Genomic DNA, 25021 nt, shown 5'->3' on the forward strand with positions numbered 1-25021 from the left:
GCGGATACTGGTAATCCTGGTCCTTTGCCTTCATCCCACTGGAGAGTCCAAAGGACTTTGGGGCCCTCATCGCTCCCGGGAAGGCCTCAGATCCAGAGTGGCAAAACGCTCAATTTTCCTCCCCTTTTCATTTGAGGAATCTTGCGTTCTTCCTTCCTGGCTCCGGCCCTAGGGTCAGTTTAGTACCCCGAGGGGCACAAGAAAGAAGGAAAGTTGAGTTGAACTTGCTCTGGTCCAAGGGCAGGAAAGACAGCTACTGCAGGGGGAAAGGCCCTAAAAGAGCTGTCACAACATGCCCAGTAATTCCTGGCTCCCCAAAAGGGAAAGCATCCGGAGGCCATCACACAAATGACTTGGGTCCAGATTTCCAAGTGCCTTTTAGTAGCTTCTGGCAGGAGCTATTGAGTACACCCACCCTTGAATGAATGGGTGAGAAAGAGTCTGGAGCTTCCAGGGTGGGATAAAAATGAGATTGAAGCAGAGATTAAATTTAAGGAAGAAGAGATTTATCCTGCTTTGTTTTGGTCCCCCCCCCCCCCCCCGCAGGTCACTGGGAGGAGGGTTAAGCCAGAGAAAGGGTTTCTACAGGCTGCTCTCATAGCACAGGCCTCAGAGAGGGGGAGCTCTGTTACTTGAAGTTAGGAGTGCTGAGCAATCTGTCACCAAGTTGTCCCATTTATTCCCACAGCTCAAACCTACCACACCAAAGGGCACACAGAAACACGTTTGCGATCAGATGGAGAATTCTAGGCCCTGTCGAAGAACCTGCTGGTTGGTAGCAGCACAGGGGGTGGGGGGGGAGAACTTCCACTACTCTCCTCCTAATCCAGTAAAAAAAATAAAATAATTTTAAAAGGTACAAGTTTCTCGTTCAAAGGAGGTCCCATGCCACACTTCTAGAGGCTGCTTGGATGCTAAGAAGGGATGCCAAAAGACAGTGAGTGACCTTAGGCCTGCCCAGATACTGGGCAGGGGTCTAGGGGTAGAATGAAATGGGGGAGGTCCCAACTTCCTGCTTTTTATCTTGCCTTGGGAGGGGGCTGCGTCCCCCAGGGCTGCAGGAAGGAGTTCCAGGTAGGAAAAGTTCTGAGGATCCAAGCCTGTGTTCTGGGAGCAAGGGTAGGTTACAAAGCTGGCAGACCTAGAGCTTGAGCAAGGAATCCCAGAATGTGCAAACTGACCAATATCCCAAGGGAGGTGGGTATGAGGAAGGGACAGCCATCTTCAACGGACATCATCTTCACTTGATCCCATCTTGGGTGATACAAATCTTCATGGAAGGAGTATCACTTGGGTGTAGACCATCCTTGACAAGGCTCAGCAGCCTCTGGAGCTCACATTATCCAATAGGCATTGTCCTGAACAATTTGCTCGCCTTCTCCTGTTGAATTCCCTCCACTTACGCACTTAACAAATAAGGAAACCGAGGTTCAGACAATTCAGTAACTTGCCTAAGATCACACAGCTCGTAAACGTAAATGACAACTGAAAGCAGACTCCAAGTGGTTTGCTTCTAAAGCTCAATTCGGCTCAACCCCTCCTCCCTCCACCTCTCCCACCCGCAGCAGGAACCTAGGGCTTCCCTTCTCAAGGCCTAGGCGCCCAACCCATCACTCAACTCGGCCTACTGGCTTAGCCCCGCCCACAGCTTAGCTTCCCCCTTTCCCTCACGTGTCGACCGTCTCTCAAAAAAGTATCCAGGGTGGAGACGGCACTCCTCGCGCCCCACCCAGGCCTGGGCACACGCCCGTTCCCCCTTCCTGGCCTGGGCCTGGCCCACCCAGCCGAATATCAGCCTTGTTCCTTTCACTATCGGGAGAGGCGTGGCTGTCTAGATCTGAAACCAAGGCTCACTAGGGCGCAGCGCCCCCCGCGGGAATTGTAGAGAGCTACAGGCATCCCTTCCCCTTGAGTCTTAAGAGTCAAACATTAGGTTTCACCACTCTTTTTTTAGGGTCGGGAAACAGTCAGGGAAGCTGCAGAGTAAACGCTTATGAGCTAAAAACACCATTTAATCATTATTTTAAATTCTTGCCAAACAACAAACAAAAACACCTACAAACCCCAAACTTCTTGACCAAGGTTCTAAGACAGATCCAAGAAAGTTTCCGATCAACTAGGGAATCAATCAGCACTGAATTGAAAATACTGCAGATGGAGGACGAGTAAAACGGTGAAGTGACGGGGGACTCCTTGGACACCCCCCTCCCCGGGAAATCCAAGAGGGTGCAAAACCCTCTAGGCAGGTCCTCTGAGTTTGAAAGGTTGGAAAGGGGAGGTATGAGAGCCGAGGACCTGTCTTCTGCGCTCTGCGGTGAGGAACTGACCTTTTACACATATTTGCCTGACATGTCTGAGAAGACGATTTGAAACCGGTTCTTTGTTTGTCTCGAAGTCCCCGAGATGGTAGCCTGGGAGAGTAACTGGGCCCTAGGCCCAAGCCGAGGACAACCCGATCTCACGCTGCGGGAATGGGGCTGGCACAGCTGCTCCGGGAGCTGTGGCCTCGGGGGAATCTTCTCACCCTGGCGTCCCTCCTGGCCAGGTGTGGCTCCTGACCCGACCCGACCGAGGTGTGCTCCGTGGGAGCCCCAAATCCTGTGGCTTCTTTTAAAGCTCCCCTCTAATTAGAAGCAGCAGTGAAATCACTTGAGTGATTTTTATCTGTCATGGGAAAGTAAACCCCAACCCAAACCCTCAGTTGTGCATCCCAGAGCCACCAACGTCCTCATTTTCCCCTTTCAAAGTTTTTGGTGGAAAAGATAAAGAATTGGGAAGCCTTAGAAGCTTGAGAGAAGGGCGGGGGAATTGTGAAAATGGGAAGGGGGTGGGCCTTATACGGAAGTGTTAAATGTAAGTGTGTGTGTGTGTGTGTGTGTGTGTGTGTGTGTGTTTGTGTGTTTGCAGGGGTTTTTCTCCGAGGCGGGCAGAGACTAAATCTAGAAGACAGGGATGATAACAGAGTCAAGAACGTGTTCACCTATTGAACAACACTTGATCTAGAACCCAACGCCTCAGCGGCCCTGAGGGTGACCGGCTCCGATCCGTTAAGGCAGGCAGTGCCCCGAACCCCGTTGGCTGGCGAAGAGGCGGGGAGAGGGACTCGGTCCCCCAGCGAGTGTCCAGGTGCACCACCGAGTCTCTCGGGTCTGGCTCTTTCTCGGGTTCTTGCCCATCCCCCCATCTCTCACCCAGGGTGGAGAATCCCTTAACCCCCCAAAAGTTATCCGGACAGGGGAGCCATGGGATGAACACGTAGATGCCCCCTCTACTCAGGAGCGAAAACACATACTCATACTCGCGTCGCGCCCAGCAAACCTCAGCAGTCAGTCCGCTTCGGTTCCCTGGCGAGGGACTGACCGGGAAAGCGGGTTGGGGCTGTTGGGAAAAGCTGGAGCTGATGGCAAGATTGCTGCGGCTATAAATCCATCACTTCCCAGGTCAGCTCCGCGAGGTGCTGGGACTGGGGCTGGCGGAGTAAATTCCTGGGCCAGCGCGCATGCGTCGGCAGGTAGCAACCCAGCTCTTTATGACCAGGTGAGATGTTGGTGAGCAGGTAAAAAGGAGGATTTGCCTAAGCGATTCCAGGGAGCGGGCCCGGCCGAGCCCTCCAGCCCATGCCCGGCGGGGACCCATCGCCAGGAGCGCCGAGCCGCGATGTCCATACTTGCCAAAATGGGGGACTGGCAGGTACGAGGGTTTGCCTTGGCTGGGGCTGAGGTGGGCGGGGGTGGAGCGGGGGATGGGGGCCGGGAGGGGGGAGGCGGAGAGGAAGCGCCGTGGCCCAGGGCAGGGGAGTCGTAGGTGAGGCACGCCTGGCAGCGCCCAAGAGTGCTCCCGGGAGAGAGAGAGGACAGGAAAGACGAGCGCAGGCGGCGGCCGCGGCGCTGGGGGCAAAGCGCGCCGCCCTCGGGGCCCGGCTCCGGGAAAAGTCCGCCGCACGCTCCACAGGTGGCCCCCGGGGTCACTTGTGGTTTGGGTTACAGCCTTTTCTCCCACCTTCCCACCCCCATCCCCAATAGAACTCGGGTGGATGACTAATTCAGACGGGGGGGAGGACTGGGCTGGGGTTGCGGTGCGCAGTGGGGAAGGTTCCCGGCTCGCTGTGCCTTCGGCCTCGCCCCAGACCCCCGGGCTGCGCGTCGGGGTGGGATTCTGGTGCACCTGTTTCTCTTGGTGTCTCCAGATTTGGGGGACCTATTGGGTGAGCAGAATGGAAAGGGTTCCAACCGGCTGGGTCGCAGCGGGGAGCATTCTCCCCTTAAGAAATACTTAAGAGTTTGTCCAAAGTTTAGCTACTTACTCAGTCTGCTTCCCGACGTGGGTTCCTGCCGCCCGGGCTAGGGCTGGTGGATAAATGACGGGTGATGAGGCAGGGGGTCGCGAATTTTCGGAGAACTGCGCCAGCCAAACTTGACCCTGCTAGGCCGCAGGCGCCACAAGGCTGGCTGGGATCCACATCCTGTACTTCCAGAGCCCCAGACCCCGGGCCCGGCCACCGCACTCGGCCAGCGCTCTCCTTTTAACTTCCAGGCATTTTCCCTACGGGAGCAAGGGCGGCCCTGGTCGGGTTGGCGAGGTAGCGCCTCTCCCCAGTCGCGGATTTCATAATCGGAACCGCGGGGCCCTATTTTCGCCCCGGCCAAGGGAGGCCTGGTTAGGGTGAGATTCGGTGTGCCACAAGCCTGCGGGGCAATTTGAACCAAAAGCCTCGACCTTCCTAAAGGAAGAAATCAAGGCCCTGCTCCTCCTGGGGCAACTTTTGTTTTTGTTTTTGTTTTTTATTTAGGACATTAAAAGTAAATTTCAGAGAAGTCTCCATCTTCACTACATTCCCTGGAGTTGGAGGAAGGAAGGCGTTTTGTATTCTATCTTTTACTTTGTATACTTTTGTAGGGTATTTTTATATCCCTTCCCAAGTAAAACCTCACTCAATGCAATTTCATCCCCCAAATCAGACTAAATTTGTGGTCTAAGGATGCAAATCCCACACCAAACACAAATCCTGGAAATCCACACCCATTTTCCCCCAAACCTGTGAGCTCAAAAGGCCCTTCCTAATGCTCTTCTCTGGGGCTGAGGACTGGGGGAGTTCTTTTATTAAAAGTCTTTTGGGTTTTCTCTTTAAATTTGGGCAAATCTGGCTGCACAATTCTCAGACAGTGAGAGGACACCTGCAGCCCAGGGTTGGCCTGGGACTGGGTCTCCAGTGAATCTAATATTTGAAACTGTGAGATTGCTGCTGAAAGGGGGAAAAAGAAGGAGCTCAGGGCCTGCTTCTGGCAAGTGTCCTCGGGCCTGAATCTTTTTTGTTTTGGGGGGGCCTACAGGGGCAGATGCACCAGCCTCAGCCTTTTGGCACCCTAGGTAGTGCTAACCAGAAAAACTAAGGTCATTCCGGTCCCCTGTCTCTTTGTTTCTCTTGGCTTCTTAGAGATACTAGCTTTTCTGTTGCCCTCTCTGATTCCCCAGATCAGGTCTGAATCCCTGAGCCATAAAACCAGGTCTGGTGCTGCTGTCCCAGGACCCTGGGTCTCAGCACTGCTGGAACATTGACGTGCAATGAAGTGACTGGTGGTAATGAAGCTCACACAAATGCAGCGAGGCTGGCTCCAGGGGCTACCCGGCCACTCTCCCAGGCCTTTCATTGGCACCCACACTGCAGGGAGGCGGCACAGATCTGGCAGGCCTCAATCTGCACGTCAATAGCACCCTCCGAGGGAATACAACAACAGTTTAGCAGGCTGGCCAGTTTGGAGCCAGAGATCTGCGGGGGCACTGGGCAGTGATGACAGGGGAGGAGGGTGGAGGTGGAGTTGGAGAGGATAAAAGGCCTTAAATGCCTTTTTCAACCCGAAAACAGAAGCAAAAGAAAGCGAAACTTTGAGTTCCCATAGCGTAATGTGGAGAGTATATGGGACATAAAAATATTGCTCTCAGGACTAGGATTTGACCTATTGGTCACAGTGCACTAAGGCTGTGGCTATCATGGGGTCAGTACTCTGGCTCCTAGAGGCTCAGCTCCTGATGTCAACTACTGTGCTGGACTACAGGCCCACAGAGTCTAGCCCTAGAAGTTGACTACTTTCCAGGCAGAGTGGAGTCCAAGCCTCCAGCCCATTTGACTAAGAAACTGCTCCCAATTCATGGGTTGAAGGCTGGTTCAAGGCAGGGTCCAGAGCTTCTGGAGGTCACCCCCCAGCACTGAATTCTCTTGCCTACTCTAGCATTCTTCTTAGTTTCTTTCTTTTTTTCTCTTTACTTTTTCTTTTCTTTCTTCCTTTCTTTTATTTATTTTTTTATTTTTTATTTTTTTGGTAGCAGGGGAGTGGGGGTCTTTGGCTTTGCTTAAGTCTTCTGGTGGGAGAATTGCCCCTCTGTGGGTACATCCCTCCTCCTGCCTTCCTTCCACCTGTTAGACAGTGCTTAGATTTCCAACAGCTTCCACCCACATGCAGGATGCACTGTGGAACCTGGGAGGCCTGGATATTTTTAAAAAACATGCTAAGATGAGTCTGAGGTCTTTGAGGGGAGACCAACTGTTGTTGAAGAGTTTGCAGTGTTTAAACTGGAGAAAGACAAACTTTTTTGGAGGATAAGTAGGAAAGCTCAGCCAGAGGAAATACTCTGTATTTGGAATTACCACCCTAGGTCTTTTTCTTTTCCTTTCTCACTTTAAAAAAATAGAATAAACAGAAGTGTGTTGAATAAAACAGAAGTGTGTTGGTGGGAAACCCTGATGGAGCGAGCAAGCCCCTGTATGGAGCTGGAGACACTGACCTGGCCAACTTGGACAGGGGGTGGCCTTCTGGCTTCCAGGTTCCTTGTCAGCCGGATGGGCACTGTGCTGCCAGTGAGCCCCATATTAGTATCATCAAATCATAAAGGAACTCTTCCTTCTTTAATTAAAAAGGGGGAACTTGGGAAAACTGGAGCCGATTAGCACAGAAAAGAGTTGGTTCCCAATGATTTATTTTGATGCACAAGTGACAAGATACCTAGATTTGCAGGCGCACTCGGGTCTGTATGTCAGCTCAATTCCAGAAGTGGCTGAGTAGAAGTTCTGTATTCTTGTTCACTTTGAACCCAAGAAACCTTAGCCCAAACACCAAGATGAATTTTCAGTTGGCCTCAGCTTCATACAATCGGAGGAAAGTCACTTAACCCCCGGAGCTGTCGAGTAACCTCTTCAGGGTACAACTTTTATTTTACACGCGGCAATTAAGAGATCGCAAATCCCAGCCCAGCGACTGTAGCCGTTTGGCATCATCTCCAACCTAGGGGAAAGCATAAAGCCAATAAAACTCCCAAGGTGCTGCGGCCCGAGGGGGTAGCTGCCTTGAGTCCAGGTGATCTCTCCTTGGGCAAAAATCCTGGAGTGACTTCGCTGGTCTTGATTTGGTGGTTATTTTAATTGCGAAAGGGATAATGATTTCTAATAAAATTGGATGGTGCTGAAAGGGCAGCAGGGATTGTGGTGTTGACCTGGGTGGGGGTGGGGGGTACTACAAGCCGGTCTTCAGGCCGGGTCACTCTGACCCTCGGTAGTGCCGAGCTTTATGGAAGGTGTTTTTGGCTAGGGGAAAGCAAGCAGAGAGAGAGAGAGAGAGAGAGAGAGAAGGAAATGGGATGAAATTGGTCTGGGGAAGGGGCCTTTGGGGCAGGGGAGCGAGGTGGAATCGAGCAAGATTTTCTCGCTAGCATGCAGGCGTGCACTCTAAGAGCAAGTTCGAAGCTTGCAAAGGCCTTTATACTTGGGTCGGAGCGGCCGGAGGCAGATTGTGGTACTGGCGAGCAATTGGACTATTGTTGATATGCTAATGAGGCGATTAGGCTGTTGGTAAAGAGCTGGAAAAGGGAAAAGTTTCTACCATTAGAGGGAGATCTCCGAGCGCACACGGGAGCTCTTTCCCTTCTCTCCTCCTCCTCCTCCTCCTCCTCCTCCTCCTCCTCGCCCTTCTCCTGGCCCTCCTCCTCCTCCTCCTCCGCGCCCTCCTCCTCCTCCTCCTCGCCCTCCTCCTCCTCCTCCTGTGCTCACCGCCGGCAGCCGGCAGCCGGCACTTTGCGCTTACCCAGAGTAGCTCCACTTGGGTGCGAGACGGAGAGGGGCAAATCCATTCACAGCGATCCATGAAAATGCTTTGGAAACTGACGGATAATATCAAGTACGAGGACTGCGAGGTAAGCGCGGTGCTGGCCCACTCATCCCGGCGGCCATCGACTCGGGGCTCGATCCTCTCCTCTTCCTTTCCTTGCAGCCAGCTGCGACATGCGGGTGGGACAAACTTTCACCAGTGCAGCGCCGGCCCCTCTGATTCTCCCCTAAGACCGCGGAGAAGCTGGGGAAGGAGAGTGTAGACACTCCTTTCTTTCATTTCTTCATTCAAAGCTGTTGTCCCACTTTTCCCCTTCTCTGACCACTTTGAGCTGTGCCTGAGTGGGACGAGCATGGGGTTTTTTTTTTTTTTAAACAATCGCTGGCAACTGGGCACGTGCTGTGTATTCCGCGTGTAGCTTCATCGAGATTCCGGGGACCCAAATCACCAGGAAGAGAAAGGAAAAAGAAAACCCTTTCTTCAAGTTCCTCTCTGATATTTAATATTAATTCTTTTATTTGTGCATCCAGTTTCTTCTTTCTTCCTTTCTTTTTCTTTCTTTCTGAGGTTCTCTTTTTGGACTTGGAGAAGGGACCTCACACTTCGTTCTGAAATGAGTTGCACCTCCCTGTTAGTGGGTTCAGCTTGGGAGCTGTTGGGCTCACTTCTGATTCTCCTGTGTTTCAAAAAGTTCTGAGCAGCTTCTCCCGTTGAGCTATTGGGTGAATACACCCCGTGGTGGTGGCGGTGGTGGGAATGCGGCTGCTTTGAGCGCTGTGGCCTCTGGGTCCGAGAGCAACCACCCCAGCAGCCGCTGGCGTTCAGCTGAGCGACCGTGGGAATCCTGGCGCGTCTGTGGGCCGCCCCAGGTGCGGGGAGCCCGCCGGGCCCACAGAGCGCGCCCTTTGGAAAGCATCTTAAAACCTAGGGCTCCAGAGCTTCTTGGGGGCAGCCAGGGAGGCCGGAGAGCGAATGATCCATCTGAGGGAGGCTCTGGGAGTCAGCCTCATCCTCCCTTTCCAAACCCCATTAAATGAACGGATGAGTCCAGGGGAGAGAGTGGGCGTATGAGGCTCGAGGTCGTCCGAATAAATACCTGGCAGCCACAACTTTTGCTATTTCTTTCTCTTTTTTCGTTTGCCTTTTGGTATTTGGAGCTGGGAATGTCAGGCAGAGATGTCTGTGTACCCGCACAGAGGCGGGAGTCTTGCCTTCACTTGAAATCAGAAACTGAGTATATGCGAACGATGTGTTACCCACTCCCTCCTCCCTTTTCTTTCAGAATGCTATTTTACATCTTTCAGGCTTCCCCTTTTTGCCCCCCCCCCATCTGGGTGGATGGGGCATGGGGTGACATCCCACGGGTACCAGCGCTTCTCTCGGGACTTCTGTCGCTTATGGGGAGGGACGCAGGGACCCCACGTCAGACAAGTTGCTTTGTTTTCGGGTGGGGTGGGGGCGTTTGGCGGACGGGTCGGGATGAAACGGAACCCCATATCTTCTGCTAAGACAATCATTTTGTACTGATCTCAGTTCTGGCCCTGAGGCTGGGGCATTTTACTTTCGTGGAGGCCGAAACCCTGTTCTAGGTGCGGGCTCCCTGGCAGCTCCGCGCGCAGAAGGGACCAGGACCAGGAAGGCGGGAGATGAACTTGCACCCCCAGAGGGACTAAGTGGGGGTGAGTGTGAATGAGGCCAAAAAGGATGAGAAAGGAGAGGGAGAGAAAAACAGCTAAACTCAAGGCTGTTTCAACAACTTTGGTGACTGTGGGCTAGCGCTGGAGCGGGGATTTCGGGTTTCCGAGCCGGCTAGGGGCTGTCTCATTATGCCGGGGCTCTGCAGGGACACGCAGGAGGCAAGGTGCCGCTTGTTCTGACAACCCGGCGGGCAGACAGGCAGCGCGGGGAGAGCTAGCCATGTCATCTTGGGGGGGGGGGGGTCGGGCGGGAGTGGCCCAGCCAGTCGGACGGGTTTGTGCCGGGAGCCCGGAGCCCGTGCCAGCGGAGCCCGGGCTGGGCCGCCTCGTGTCTGTGCGCGCCCCGGGCCGAGTCCCGGCTCCCCCTCCCCGAGCCGAGGCCCGGGGAGAGTAGAGCGAAGAGCGACAGCGGCCGCGAGGACACGGTCCGGTCCCGGTGTCCGAAGGGAAGCTCGAGAGGAGGCCGAGGAGAGGGCCCATGAAGCGGACGGGCGGGTCTCAGTCCGGGCTTTGGGCCGTGGAGGAGCCGCGCGGCAGCGGGCAGTCGAGTCCGGAGTCCCAGACTCCGCTGCGGAGCAGAGGAGCCCGTGGCCGGAGAGCGCCGGGCAGCGCCTCCGGAGCGGAGAGCCCGATGAACGCCCGGACGCGGTCCCCGGCAGCTCCTGCCCGCTACCCGCGACCCCCGCTACAACCCGAGGTCTGCCCCAGCCTTTTAGGTCTGATTGTCCTCGCTGGCTTCCTCTCCCCCTCCCCCTCCCCCACGGCCTCCCCCTCCGCGAGCTCCGGCTCAGCCCCCTCCTCCTCCCCCTCCTCCCTCCCTCTTTCCCTCCCTTCCTCCTCTCGGGCTCTCCCTCCTTTCCTCCCTCCCCTCTGCCCACTCCGTGCTCCTCTCGGTCGCCCACACTTTCTTTCTCACACACGCACGCAGACACATTCTCCCTCTCTGCGCTCCGCGCCTCGGTCTCCCTCTCTCCCTCTTTCTCTTTCACTTTTGCATGCCCTGCAACCTTTTAAAATGTTGCCCCTTCCCTGTGATTCGCCAGACGCCGCGCCGCGGCCCCCCGCGCGCTCGCCCGCTCCCTCTCTCGCCCGCTTTTTGTCTCTCGCGCTCTCTGTCCCCACCTCCGATTTGCTACACTGAGGCTCCCGTCAATGGACTGCATTGAGAGCCGGCTCCGGCGCGAGTGGCCTCCCCGCTTCACGCTCGATTTCCAGGCATTCTTCCCTTATTAAGTATTCGTGTAATATTAATAGTCATGAATCTCTGCTATTAGGAGGCTCCAGGAACGCTGCCCAGCGCGGTTATTAGAAGCTCAAGTGAAGCCGCCGCTAAGAAAAGAGGGGAGACACGGATTAAGGGACACACACACACACACACACACACACTCATATACACTTTTTCCTTTTTTGGGGGTTCTTCATTTTTTTAAAGAACTTTGTATCGTAACTGATCACGGCAGGATAGAGACCGTGGGTTCGACCAGCTGAAGGAGCCGCGCGAATCGGTGGTTCAAGTTCTCATGGATCCGAGCCGGGCTCCGGCGCTCGGGGGAGCGTCCGCGCCGTAACTGGAGTCTTTGGGTGGCGCGGGGCTCTCGGCGCCTTTTGTGTGGGGCGCGCTCGGGCGGCTGGGCAGCCGGGTGCTCCGGGCTTGCTTTTTTTTTTTTTCCACCCTGACTCGTTACCCCAGACTCTTCGCAGATGTTAGTTCACAGTTTTTCAGCTATGGTGAGTCCCACCCCCACCCCCATCCCTGTCTCCTTAGGAATTCTATTCTGGAAACCTGGTGCCGCGAAGCTGCCCGAGACCTCGGGTTTCCTGCCCAGGTTTCTTTCATGATACCTTCTTCTATTTGCATTTCCCTCTCTCCTTTCTCTCGCCCCTTTCCATCCCTAAATCGAATGCCTTGCTACCCACCCCCGTCCCCGCTCGACCTCTCCGCGCACTCGGACCTACCCCGCAGCTGCTTCCCAGGCGTGTTTCAAGCCCAGTTCATCTTTATTTCCTGGCGTCTTCATTTGTTCCTGAGATGTTCTCAACATTTGATGCTTAATCTGTCTGCAGGAAAATCGCAGCCCGGTGTGCCCCCTACCCCCAGGGTCTGCAGCTGAACCTCCGAGGGTTCGCATTCCCTAGAACCAACTCTGCCTGTTTTGCAAGCGAATTGCAATAGAGGAACATAAACTCAGGCGTTTCTTTTGCCCTTTGGGGCTGGAGTGCAAGGGGCGGGGGCCTCCGCCCCGGGGTGCACCTCTCGCTTTTCAACCAAATAAGGCTGAATCTTCCTATTTTAAACCTTGACTTGACGCCCCCCTCTCTCCATTTCTACCATAAATCGACCTTGTCGAGAAAAAGCTCCTAACTGAGAAAGCGGAAAAGACAGATCCCTGATCCTGCACTTAAAAGCCTCTTTAAGCTGGTAATTTAAACGTGTGCTTTCGTTACAGCCCCGGTGCGAAACATGTTTCTATTTAAATAGTCATGAAATGGTAACAGTCTTTGAAGGTTTATGATTTTTTTCCCTCCAAATAAATGGAAGAGAGTAAACAATAACTCAGTGGCAGGCAGGTTCAAATCCGGGGAACGAGAAAAGGCCGCTTCTGCTGTTTAATATTTAGTAGGAATTTTAATTTTGCTTAAGGGAGGTTTCACGCTGCAATTGAAGGGGCTGTATTCCAAGAGACCCTTTTCTATCTTCCCCCCCTTTTGAAAGAAACGCCTGAGGACAGTCTCTTGTGCCCTGTAGGTACATGGTCTAATTCCTTTGCGGTATTTCCCCCCCCCCCCCCAAGGGCCTATTTCACTTCTCGGGTATTTTCCGAAATGAACAGAGTAGAGCTGATATTTTTCCCGGTGGCTTGCCGAGGGGAACGGGAGATTTCCTACCTAGACTTGTGCATTTAGTGGAGACCGATGTAACTCGACGCCTGATTTCTTCTTCTTTCCTTTCCCTCTCTCTTTCTTCTAGGACCGTCACGACGGCACCAGCAACGGGACGGCGCGGTTGCCCCAGCTGGGCACTGTAGGTCAATCTCCCTACACGAGCGCCCCGCCGCTGTCCCACACCCCCAATGCCGACTTCCAGCCCCCTTACTTCCCCCCGCCCTACCAGCCTATCTACCCCCAGTCGCAAGATCCTTACTCCCACGTCAACGACCCCTACAGCCTGAACCCCCTGCACGCCCAGCCGCAGCCGCAGCACCCGGGCTGGCCCGGCCAGAGGCAGAGCCAGGAGTCTGGGCTCCTGCACACGCACCGGGGGCTGCCCCACCAGCTGTCGGGCCTGGATCCTCGCAGGGACTACCGGCGGCACGAGGACCTCCTGCACGGCCCGCACGGGCTTGGCTCGGGACTCGGAGACCTCCCGATCCACTCCTTACCTCACGCCATCGAGGACGTCCCGGTAAGAGGCCGCGCGGGAGGGGACGCTTCCCTTCTCACCTACCCTCAAGAGAAGATTCCGGGAACACAGGGCCACCGGCCCGGGTTTTCCTCGATGACATTTCCTTTATCAAATATTTTTTGGGAGGAGGGGGGTGCTTTGAGAAGCGACGTAAACAGCGAATTTAAAAAATTAAAAAGCAATTGCGAACTGCCCCCAGAACAATGGTTCCCGGAGCTGCCTCAAACAATGCCTCCATTACCCTGTCCACCAACACAGAAATAAATCAGACCAACGTCACCATTGACACTGTCTTCCCCTCTCACAGTAAACTGTTTCGATGGTGAGAAGATCTAATTTCCACCGCTGAGTGTGGCTTGGGGATTTCTCACTGTCCTGGGAAAGCTGTTAAATTTAACCAAAAGAACCTATCAAAGGCCCTCACAATGTAAAAGAGAAATGTGGAAGACAGACTATGAAGATCATTTTAGCCGGATTTTATAAGCACTAGTGAAACCCAAAAGTTACGTGTTCCCTATTCTGATTAAAGAAAAGTAAGTAGCAAATCCAAGTAGAGAGACATTAAAATGCAGGCTTCTCTTCCTAGGGGTGCTAAGTGGTGACCTCATAAATCATTAGCTAGGTTCCCAACGCCTATCAGAACCTGCTACACCCCATATTAAATTAAATGTTTTGAGACTATTGGGTAATACGTTATTTAAGTTCTAATTCAGTTATCAATAAATGCAGTTTAAGATGATTCCTAAATAAGCATGGCATTATCACATTTACTATTTACCATGCAAACCAGCCTATTGATAATTTGAAAATACTTTTTGAAATTAAATTTAAACCAGCATCTCTGCTTCAACTCCATATATTTATGGTTTCCTCACATCCTTCCCGAAATGGAATTAGAGCAGGTCAATAATTTTATTAAAGCTGTAAAGGGTTCTGTTAAAGCTGGTTTTCTTTGGAGAGGAAATGTATCTGGATGTGATTTTTGCTAAAATGCTATTTCAAATTACTGCATCAAATACAGCAGCAGTATGTCCGTTGACAGTTTAATGATTACTGCATTAGATTGTAAGGAAAATGGTCACATGAACTTACCTGCTTGCTTGGAAGATTTAAAACATTATTTAAGTTGTATAGGAAAATAGAAAATTTATTACAACTCTCATTTGGCCCAGTCAATCACAAATTTGTTGGTTATGTTTAGCAGCCTTGCATGGAAAACAAGAAAGTGGGCACTTGATTCAGTGTAATGGTTAATGAGAATTGTGTGTGTTCAGATTTACATGTTTTTAGGAGCAAATATTTAATGTGCATTTTGGGAGAAGTAAAGTAAAAGGGACAATAACTTATGAAAGAGCAATTTTAAAAAGAATTGGAAGTTGTAATCCTTTTAGTTCCTTTTCTCAGTTTATGAATCCTTTTCCTTGCCTGTTCTTTGGCATTATTGAAAGCACAAAATAATGTTGTAAGCTTTTGGAGCTACTGTGAATTAGAATTGCTCTACTTTGCAAAAATTTCAGGTGGTTGGTAGAATTTCTTAATACCTGTATGATCACTCTTTGTGATGAAATTGGTCAGTGGGAGAAATTAACCAAAAGATCAAATAAAAGCAAGGAAACCCAATTGCTGCTCTTCCCTCTCCCTCCCCCACCTTTTAAGAAAAAATAAAAATTCTTTCAAAGGAATTTGGGTCAGGAAAAGGGTTGTTTTCAATTTTCCCATGCTGCAACAGTTAACCTTTAATAAGAATGACTGCTAAATATTTAAGAAAATCCAATCGATGGTGAAAATTATTTAATCATTAATATCTCAGTGGGGTTTTAAACTTAACAGTCTTCCCTGTATGGACAAGGTCTAGAAATAACACAAATAAAAGTATTATGCCACACTACATTTACTTTATGGGTTTAGGGTGCATGCATAAAGGGATCATATTTCCCCATATAGTTAAAACACAAGAACTGCAGCAGTAGTCATTTCTGAACATTTCTCAATTTAATTATACTTAAATCCAGAAGCACTTTAGGCAAGTTACAAATGAGAGCATTGAGTATAATAAAACCTGTAATAAAGCAACTTAGTACCATCCACCCGGAATCATTGCGATCAGGCACAATTAACAGGAGCATAAATCCAAGACAGAATGGAAAATGTTCGAATCAGTATTATTGTTGGACAAAGACTAGAGAAGGAAGTAATAGTTTTTTAAATGGTAATGCCTGTGTTTGGTAACGATTGCGAAATCTTCTATCTCAGCAGCCCTGGTGCTAATTTGTAAACACAGCCAGACATTATATTGCCTGTCAGTTTCTGCATTAGAAAACATGATTTCATTTTACTTTCTAATCACGTTTTGACTGGAGCACACACATATACCCATCCATCTGTAGAAGAAAAAAAAAGAAAGAAAGAAAAGAGAAAAAACCCTGCACTGACAAGTCTGCTGCTGGACATCAGGAAAGCAACTCCAAAGATTTTTTCATTTTTGATAATTCTCATATTGCTGTCACATTCAGTTTAGGCATAGCCTTAATTTTTTTTTATTTCTAGTTTTCCATAAGTGAAGGTGTACTGTGTTTGCTCTTTATTACATTACCTAAACGGTTTCCAACACTCTCCTGTTCTATTGTGTTTCTCTCGCTTTTGCTACCTGAACACTGGAATCACTGAAGTCCGAAGCCGCTGAGGCGCCAAACTAAAGCTAGGTGCATTTCTAAAGGTTGAACTAACTGTGAGAAAGATTAGGCACTCCAAAACTTGATTTAATTTCTAAAGAAAGTTTTCCTCCCAACCCCACCCCCCTCAAACATGGATTATTTGCTGGGGGAGGAGAAATTGGCTGGGGGCGTGCAGTGAAACCTCTTGAGTTGCAAAGCCCCAAATTCCAATAAGCCAAGATGAGATGTTTATATATAAATGTCATTATATGGGAGGGGGATTTTCTATTCTACACCTTCCCCTCCCCCCATCTTGCAGGGAATATTCATTTCCTTTTGTTTTGATTATACACTTACATCCATGTGTATCCTTTTGTTGCAGCATGTAGAAGACCCGGGTATTAACATCCCAGATCAAACTGTAATTAAGAAAGGTAAGCCATTTCCTTCTGCATTCCAAGCATGTCCTTACAGGCAGAGTGCTATTTAAGAGAACTTGCAGAACTGTATTTATTTTTTTCAAATAGGATTTCCTAAAGGCTCAGAATTAGCAAATAGCCATAGAAGAGCTGTGCTTAAATAATCGGCTTTCAGTATCTTGGTAATGGCAACAGGCTAGCGTTTTTCTGATTCATGATTTGACCATTTAATTTAGTTTAATGATATTTGGACAAACACATGAAATGTGCAATAGTTGAACTGATTTGGAAGCAGCATTTCAATTTTGAAAGCATTTAATAGTTTAGTTAATTCATTCTGTGGAGTTAAGGCCATGAGTGTTAAGAAGTAAGTGTACCATGCTAAAATAGTACAATTTCATGTAAATATAAGGACAGATGATAAATGCACTGCTTATGGGGGAGGGTGGATTTCATGTTCTTCAATTTAGTTTCTTGTTTGCTGTTTAAGGGTTTTAAAACTTTTTGTGAATTAGGCTAACAAAAAAGCTTTTGCTTAAAATTATCATTTTGAAGATGTCAGGACTGTTCGTGTATTTGCTCAGAGCAAAGATTGTTAGTGTCAAGTGATTTGGATGAATTTGTAATTTGAATTGTGTTTAGTGAGTAGAAATAAAGTTTCCTCCATTAAATGCTATTCACTTTTGGTAGCAGCTTTCTTTTTTTTTTTTTTTTTTTTTGGTTATGGTGGCAATGTTACATTTCAGGATTCTAGGCACCACCAGAGGACGATGCTATATAAAACTGTTCTCATTTCTAACCCCAATCAGTATATTGTTAGCTAGTTTAAAGTTTCATTTTTGCATCTGTGAAGTCTTTGTCACGTCAAATTAGATGTGCAAGGGATAAATCTTAAGAGATGCTCTTTCCAAGTCGACATGATAATTGGCTCTTTTATTAGTAATCTCTCAAGAGTTCGTTTAACTCCTATTGTCTCTATTAGCCTCCCCAGAGCTATTAATGTCACAAGTGATCTATCCAAAACCTAGAGCCCCCCACCTCCCCATACGGCTAGAATATCCCCATTAAAGAACGCATGAGGAGCACTGTGATGACAGCATGTGCATACTATTATATGTCTCCATGTGGAAATTTAAAATACAAATGCACTAAACTTAAAATGGTTGTGAATGCATTTAAACTATATTGAGAAATGTAACCATTAAGTATACTTTTTGTTGGTCTTTTATTTTTTTCTAACAAAGGTAGGTGCAACAATGAAGAGCTTATGGTTTTAACTAGGCAGAACACTCTACATCCTACCCTCCTCCCAATGAAGGTGCTTAAGGCTTAAGCCAAGAGGGCCATTAAGTATTTGCTCAACAAAAGGACCCACTGCTACTATTTTACAGTGGGCCTATTTTTCACCCCCACCCCACCCCTAGTTCAAAACCGGGCTTGAAATGGACCTCCAAAACCTATTTTTTTTTAAATGGAATATAAGAAAGGAACCATTTATCAGAAGGACGGGACGAGAATGCACCTCTTCTAGCTTGGTGCCTTATCTGAAATGCTCATTTACTGGCTGCTTTAGCCATCTAAACTGTCGCCTGGTTTTAATAATAGGTATCTTGAAGCTTTTTCTTCCCGACACTAAATCCCTTGCCCTGCAAAAACTCCAAAGTACACATAACTCAGCCAGGGTTGGCAAATGTAACTTCGCCCCCTACCCCCCATTCCCGCTCTTGGGCACCTTGTCTGGGCCCACTCTGCCCGGATGCTTAGAGCCCAAGGGGTCGCAATTTCACCACCCATCTCTAGCCAGCACCCTTTAGGGGAAGGGAAAAGGGTCAGGCCAGACACAGAGGCCTGGTTGGCGCCTAGAAACCGAGGCTCGAATGGAGGAGGGATTAGGACAGGGAATAGGAAGGGAGTTTGAGAAAACGGGAAAAAGAGCTTCCGAATTTCCCAGCTGGACGGGAAGAAAGCGGGTGAGCGGCACAAGTCTGGGAACCCGCCCCTGCCCGGGGCAAGAACCCGGGTCGGGCAAGATTTTAGCGGGGGACGACCCTCGGCGCCCACACGCGGCCTCCCCATCTGTCTCCGCAGGCCCCGTGTCCCTGTCCAAGTCCAACAGCAACGCCGTCTCCGCCATCCCTATTAACAAGGACAACCTCTTCGGTGGCGTGGTGAACCCCAATGAAGTTTTCTGTTCAGTTCCGGGTCGACTCTCACTCCTCAGCTCCACCTCGAAGTACAAGGTCACAGTGGCGGAAGTGCAGCGGCGCCTCTCACCGCCTGAATGTCTAAACGCGTCGCTGCTGGGCGGAGTGCTCCGGAGGTGAGGCCCCGCGCTGCCCCGCCCGTCCCGCCCCGCGGCCCGGGAAGCCATGCGCCTGCGCCAGGGCGACGGCGGTGGCGCAACTGCGCTTTGCACCCGGGCCCTCCCTTCGCGGGAAAAGAAAGGGGCGGGGAGAAGAACGTAGAGCCCAGGGGGTGGGAGCTGGGGGGGCGGAGCGAAGCAGCGCGCGCCTGCGCTCTCCGCCTGTGTCACGCGCTCTCGGGGCTTCTGGCGCGCGCCCCGGACGCCGCAGCGCGCTCGCGGGGTCCTGCGTGCTCCGGTGCGCGCACGCGCACCTCGCTCTGCTACGGGCTCAGTCCCGGCCGCCGCAGCCGCGGGGCGCCGTGCAGCCACCTATTCCCTTTTCGCGCACACCTTGCAAGCCCAGGGAAACTTCCTCTCAGGCTCTTCGCTTTGCCCTACCACTGTGGAGAGACTTGGACGGTACCGAGTGACTTTTAGCTGTAGGAAGGGAAAGGTTTCGAGGGCGCACGCCACGCCCCCTGGTCGCTGTTACCTCCCATCAGACAGCCATCCCTGGTGCCAGAGGCATCTGATGGTTCTGACTTACTGCAATGTGTGCCAAGCAGCGAGCAGGCCCGTTTCATATGCATGATGTGTAGTCGCTACCAAAGAATGCATGTGTCATACGTGGTCGGAATAGATTCACTTCGCAGATAAGCTTTTGTAAAGAGTCAGCGAGGTAAAGCACCTTACCTCGAGCAGGTTTCTTCTTGCTGCTCGCTTCCTCCTAGATTTGTGAGTTGTGGGGTCCTGTGTTGAACTTACCTGCTTAGTATGTTTATTACTCTCCTCTCCCTTCTCCTCCTTAAATAAGACCAAGAAGTTCATTGTTTTGACCTTACTCATTTATTTATCTATATGTAGACTCAACAGATCTACCCTGTTGGTATATCCCACCCAGATCCTCTCTAAGGGTGTTTGGGATGGTTCTAATAGCAGCGAATCTCATCTCTTCCTCTTTCCCAGTCACTCTGCTTTCCCTTTGTAATCTTTCACTGACACAATCTTTTCTCTGCCCTCTGCTTTTTCCTCCCCTTCCCCCATCTTCAATATTGGAGACTGTTTACCTAGGGGAGTATAATCTAATCCACACAATTAAAGAGCACTTGAGTAGGGAATAAAATCTGAAATTAATTAATTTGCTGTTTTATTTAAACAATTTATCTTAAACACTTTCTGATTATGGGAGTCTATTTAGACATCTATTTAGAACCGCCTCCATTGTCTCTGAAATCGGGGAAATATTTTAAGGCTGATATCAGCCTTTGACATTTCCAGTTAGGCTGGTGACATGGCATGTAAACAGTTGGTGAAATGAATTTCCCATTGGGGCTAAAGCCAGAGCATGAAACGTGAGAGTGATGAAAACTTTGGTTATTCTGAACAACCTGACTGCAGATCTTGCAAAGACAATTTAAAGACCCCATTGGGATCTGTGTGATTGTAACAACAGGGAAAATATACAGTAATCAGTTGCACTCAAGAATGCCTCCAACTTTAGAGACCAGAGCTGTGTTTGTTTGTGGTTCTCTAGAAAGTTGGGAAATCAGAACCTTCCAACCTGCCACAAGAGTTGCAATAACAGCCAATCGCAGGAGGTGCTTTACAGTTTAACCAGCATTTATCTCCTATAATCTTTCTGTACCACTCCTTCCTAGGTTCCCTTCCTCTAAATGTCTCTGGGCCACACTTCTGAATTTTTGAGAGCAATTTTAGGAAGCTTTCAAAATGACTTTAATGTGATGCAGAACAACCCAATGTGTTCTAAATCCCTATCTCACATATATTTATGAAACAGGGCGAAGTCTAAAAATGGAGGAAGATCTTTAAGAGAAAAACTGGACAAAATAGGATTAAATCTGCCAGCAGGGAGACGTAAAGCTGCCAACGTTACCCTGCTCACATCACTAGTGGAGGGTAAGCGAATCCAGTTGCTAACTAGAAGGGTCTGCCTCTCGGAAATGGATGATATTTAGTGGCCAGATGTTTGGGTATATTTTGTGTCAATTGGGCAGTTTCATCTTTCTAAAGAATGTAGCCGGAAGTGAACGAAATTCTTGCATGCCAAAAAACTATTTGCATATATTCCTATCCTTCTTCCTTTACTCCCTCTACTACAAAATTTCACCTTCCCAACCCATTTCTGACCTAAACAATGCACAAATTTAAGAACTGCACATTCTCCAAGTTCCTGTCTCCTTTAAAGAACTCAGCAGTAAATCACTTAAGTTATTCTGACATCTGCATTTGAGAAATGCGTGACCATTACTTCCTGAATTAATTTGGGAATCTTTGACCTGCAGCCTGATTTAAGACCGTCCTGAAAGCTCAGGGTTATATGCCCTTGTAGGTTTTTGTTTTCCAAACATATGCTCCCTTATCTCTTGTTTAATTGTGCTTCTCTCCTGGAGGGGAAGAAAGCAATTTTAGACTTTGGATTGTTTGGATATAGAAAGAAAAAAAGAAATACAAGATTGCAAGAAAGTTTCTCATGGCAAGAAAGATTTTAACACACACACACACAAAAACACACACACCTTCCAGACTCCTCAAAACAAGCCAATGCTGTCCTAACTCCCAGCTCCAGATAAACTGTCATAGGGTCCCTTCTCATTCCTGCCCCCTCTAGATTCCCACTTTTTTTTGGGGGGGTAATACTAAATTGGCTTAAGTTTGGGTTTTGGAATGAATGTAAAGCTCTCTTTTGTCTTCCTGTCTTGTGGTAAATGCTCATAGGAAAAAAGAAAGCTGCTTAAATTATCAGGTAGATTTTTTTTTTTACAAGTAACATTCACATTTAAAGGAGGCATTTTATCTTATTTACATCTTATATTTGAGAAGACAGTTTGCAATTGAATCCAAGCTATAGCTTTGTAAATTACTTTTTAAATGTTTAAAACTATGTATTTGAGGAGGACTGCTATGATTTCCATCTGTTAGTGGTGCCAGAATGATAATAATATAACTATTTAAAAAACCCACAATTGTTCAGAGCCAGAAACTCAACTACAGTAGCATTCTATGAAAATAATAGCAGTACATAGAGAAGCCACGATTCATACCCCCAAAGAATTACATGCCATGGAAATGGGGGTGGTGGCTCAGGGTGCAGCCTGAGAGCTGGTCTGGGTCTGGGGGTTGAGTGCTGTAGCAGGGAGGCTGTTTCTGGAGAACTGTTATTGTTTGTGATCCGCTCCATTTTATGGAAACAAGCTCTGCGGAGAGGGCTTTGATGCTCTAATTGGCGCATGCGTTCTTCCGGAGCTGGAGCTAATGGCAGGAAGCCCTGCAGTAAAAACCAACTGGTTCAGGAAATTAAAACCAAAGATTCGAAAATCAACAACACAGACAGACTCAGTGGAGTGACCCTCAAATCCTCCTGGTTAATCGGTTTGGATGAACAGATAATTATATGTGATCAAGTTAAAATGTAAACCCCCAGTTGTTCCCTTGCAGAAAAGCTCAAGGAGTAATTATGAATATCGTTTATGAAAGTGTTGATAGGTGTGAGGTTGGAATATAAGAACCATTTTAAAAGAGAAGTTGGGGAAGTGAGAGAATGGAACTGGAGATGGTGGAGGGATTCACTTTTTCAAATCATCTTGGCTTTTTAGGACAGATGTTATGTTTGTTCATCAGTACACCTACCAGATCCTATAGAGAAGGAAGAAAATGACCGAAGTGAGAAAACAAGTAGTTTGTGTTTCCTTCAACTTTGGGGTTAAGAAAATAAGGGAGTGGAGAGAAAGTTTTGATCCCAATTTTTTTCATTCCCTTACCCTCACCTCCCTCTTTTTACTCCTTGCCAGGAGAAGCCGTCCACCTAGCCAGGGACTTTGGGTACGTGTGCGAAACCGAATTTCCTGCCAAAGCAGTAGCTGAATTTCTCAACCGACAACATTCCGATCCCAATGAGCAAGTGACAAGAAAAAACATGCTCCTGGCTACAAAGTAAGGCATTTACCTCTGCAGGGTCTCTGTGTCTCATTGTTGAGAGAAAGAAAAATTGCTTTTGCACTCCATTTTCTCCTTTCCCTTTTGCATTCAGGGCTTTGTTGTTGTAAATACTGAAGTTACAATACAGCCTTAAAAACCCTCATCTATATGCAAAGAGAAACACAGGTGGGATTGTTAGTGTAGGGCCATATTTTCCCTCTCTTCTCTCTTCTTATTTTAAAAAATTTGAATGTGTATGGGGGTGAGATACAGGAGAAATTTGAAGCTGAATGTGGATTTGTGACTGTTTGAGAAGGCTCAGAATCAAATCCTCAAAGGGGCTGTGGACTTGCCTATATCAGTTTTTCTCTCCCATCAATATGTTCTTCAAGGGCAAAGATTAAGCAGTGGCCTGCAAAATAGAGAAGTCAGAGCTGTCCTGCTTTCACACTAATCCTGAATTCCATTTCTTATCTCTCTTTCTCTTCCCTCCTCAGAAGAAGTCAGTGTCTGTCTCTCTCTCTCTCTCTCTCTCTCTCTCTCTCTCTCTCTCTCTCTCTCCCTCCCTCTCTCTCACACACACACACACACACACATACAAACACAAGTTTTAGCCTACAGGCAAGATGTCAAATAGGTTTCAAAATGGCCTAAGTTATATTCCCATTGGTGCCTGGGCTGAAAAGACTTCTCCAGGTGGTGTGTGAAAAGAAAATGACTGTTTTGATATGTTTTCTGGAAATTAAAAGGCTTGTTTGGAAGCCCTTAATTATCAAAAGTCATGTCAGAGGAGGGCATGGAACCAGAGGGGAGAAGCTGAGCCTTGGGTGGGACAGGATTTCTGGCCTGGGGACATCAGCTGGCCTCAGTGAAGCCAGCCAGCCAATGCTGCTTGTTCTTCCTCCTTCCCACCCCTACTGCCCCCAGGCCAGGTTGCCCTACCTCAGGAAGGCCCCTGCTAGTCCCTGCTTTCAGGTTCAGGAGCAGAACTTCTTTGTACTGGCCTCCTCTGTCTACATTTGTAACTTTTCAAGACCATTTCTGAAATTTCAACTTTTCCTCTTCCCATGGCTTCGTAAGCACACCCACATTTACAATTTCCCTAAAGAATTTTAATTTAAGGTGTATATGGGAATAGGGGGAATGGGAAACTGTTTCTTTTTCCTCCAAACTACCTTGAATCATCACCTAGTAACAGTTTTTTTTGTTTGTTTGTTTTTCTTTTTTTGCTGCCAACTTATTTTTTAAAGCAAAATAATCCTGAGCAAAGTTTTGCTTCTCTGTCCAAATTCAACCTGCTTTGATTTGAAGGCAAATAGTGGAAACTTTATTCCACAGAATGCTGCTGAGTTCTCTCTAGAGAAACAAGGAAGAGGGTCTATAAAATTTTTGGAAAAGGAAGGCTGATGCCTGTATCCTATGGCTAGGAAGCCCAGAAGTATTTCTGACTTCTGGTTGAACTTCTCTTACTCTGTGTGTGACATGGCTTCCCACTTCTAGGATGTTTGGTATGGGAAAGGTGGGGATAGAAGTTTGTTGCATCTGAGGGTTGGTAATGGGTAACAGAGGGGGATGCAGATGTTTTCACAGGCCCTGGGGCCGTGCATTTAAGGAAGGAGAGGTGGTTTAGTGGGCACTGGGAGTGACTGGTATCCCAGCCTGTGGCCATGAGAACTTTGGGTCCTGCCAGGTGCTGTGGATGGGGGCGGGGGCCACTGCAGGGAGAAAGGTCTGCTGTGTGCTGCTGGCACTGCCCGAGGGGAGCCTCACCCTCTCTCCCTGCTCTGCTTGTGCTGCAGACAGATATGCAAAGAGTTCACCGACCTGCTGGCTCAGGACCGATCTCCCCTGGGGAACTCGCGGCCCAACCCCATCCTGGAGCCCGGCATCCAGAGCTGCTTGACTCACTTCAACCTCATCTCCCATGGCTTCGGCAGCCCGGCAGTGTGCGCCGCGGTCACCGCGCTGCAGAACTATCTCACCGAGGCCCTCAAGGCCATGGACAAAATGTACCTCAGCAACAACCCCAACAGCCACACGGACAACAGCGCCAAAAGCAGTGACAAAGAGGAGAAGCACAGAAAGTGAGGCTCTCCTCCCGCCCTGGCCCCACCCGCCCGCCGCCTGCCTCACCAGCCCGCGCGCGCGCCCACCCACTCGGCCCCTCCCCCACCGGCAGGTGACAGCTCCGGACCGGCGACCCTCACTGCTGCTGCTACTGCTGCTGCCGCTGCCGCTGCCGCCGCCCTCCGGTGCCCCGGGTTCCTGGGACTGCTCACTCGACTGCCAGTGGGCAGCCGCTGTCCACTGGGCCCGGTGCCTCGACGTCCCCGTCGGACCACGCCCCCGCCCTCAAGTGGAGCCTAAGAGAACAGAACGGGGCCGTGGAGACAGCCAAGAAAAGTTCTGAGTTGTGGACTTTTTTTTTTTTTTTTTTTAAAAAAAACAACAGTAAATCAACAACAACTTAAA

General features: G+C 49.3%; 1 protein-coding gene across 3 annotated transcripts; it reads left to right on the forward strand.

Annotated features, from left to right (window-relative positions):
* Positions 1-3657: 3657 nt before the first annotated feature.
* Positions 3658-25021, forward strand: TFAP2A (transcription factor AP-2 alpha; the record flags this gene model as incomplete). 3 transcript variants are annotated; one of them, XM_081296211.1, is made up of 7 exons in its annotated part: positions 3658-3690; positions 12762-13196; positions 16233-16284; positions 18358-18589; positions 20412-20530; positions 22423-22564; positions 24349-25021. In XM_081296211.1, 7 exons carry the CDS (start codon positions 3658-3660, stop codon positions 24635-24637), a joined length of 1302 nt encoding a protein of 433 aa, XP_081152337.1. In that variant the 3' UTR covers positions 24638-25021. The 3 variants fall into 3 exon arrangements, with proteins under 3 accessions (XP_081152337.1, XP_081152338.1, XP_081152339.1); XM_081296212.1 differs by lacking the exon at positions 3658-3690 and adding an exon at positions 8131-8181; XM_081296213.1 differs by lacking the exon at positions 3658-3690 and adding an exon at positions 11488-11521.

This window comes from Spermophilus citellus (assembly GCF_964194105.1).
Source record: "Spermophilus citellus genome assembly, chromosome: 5".
Classification (NCBI taxonomy): domain Eukaryota; kingdom Metazoa; phylum Chordata; class Mammalia; order Rodentia; family Sciuridae; genus Spermophilus; species Spermophilus citellus.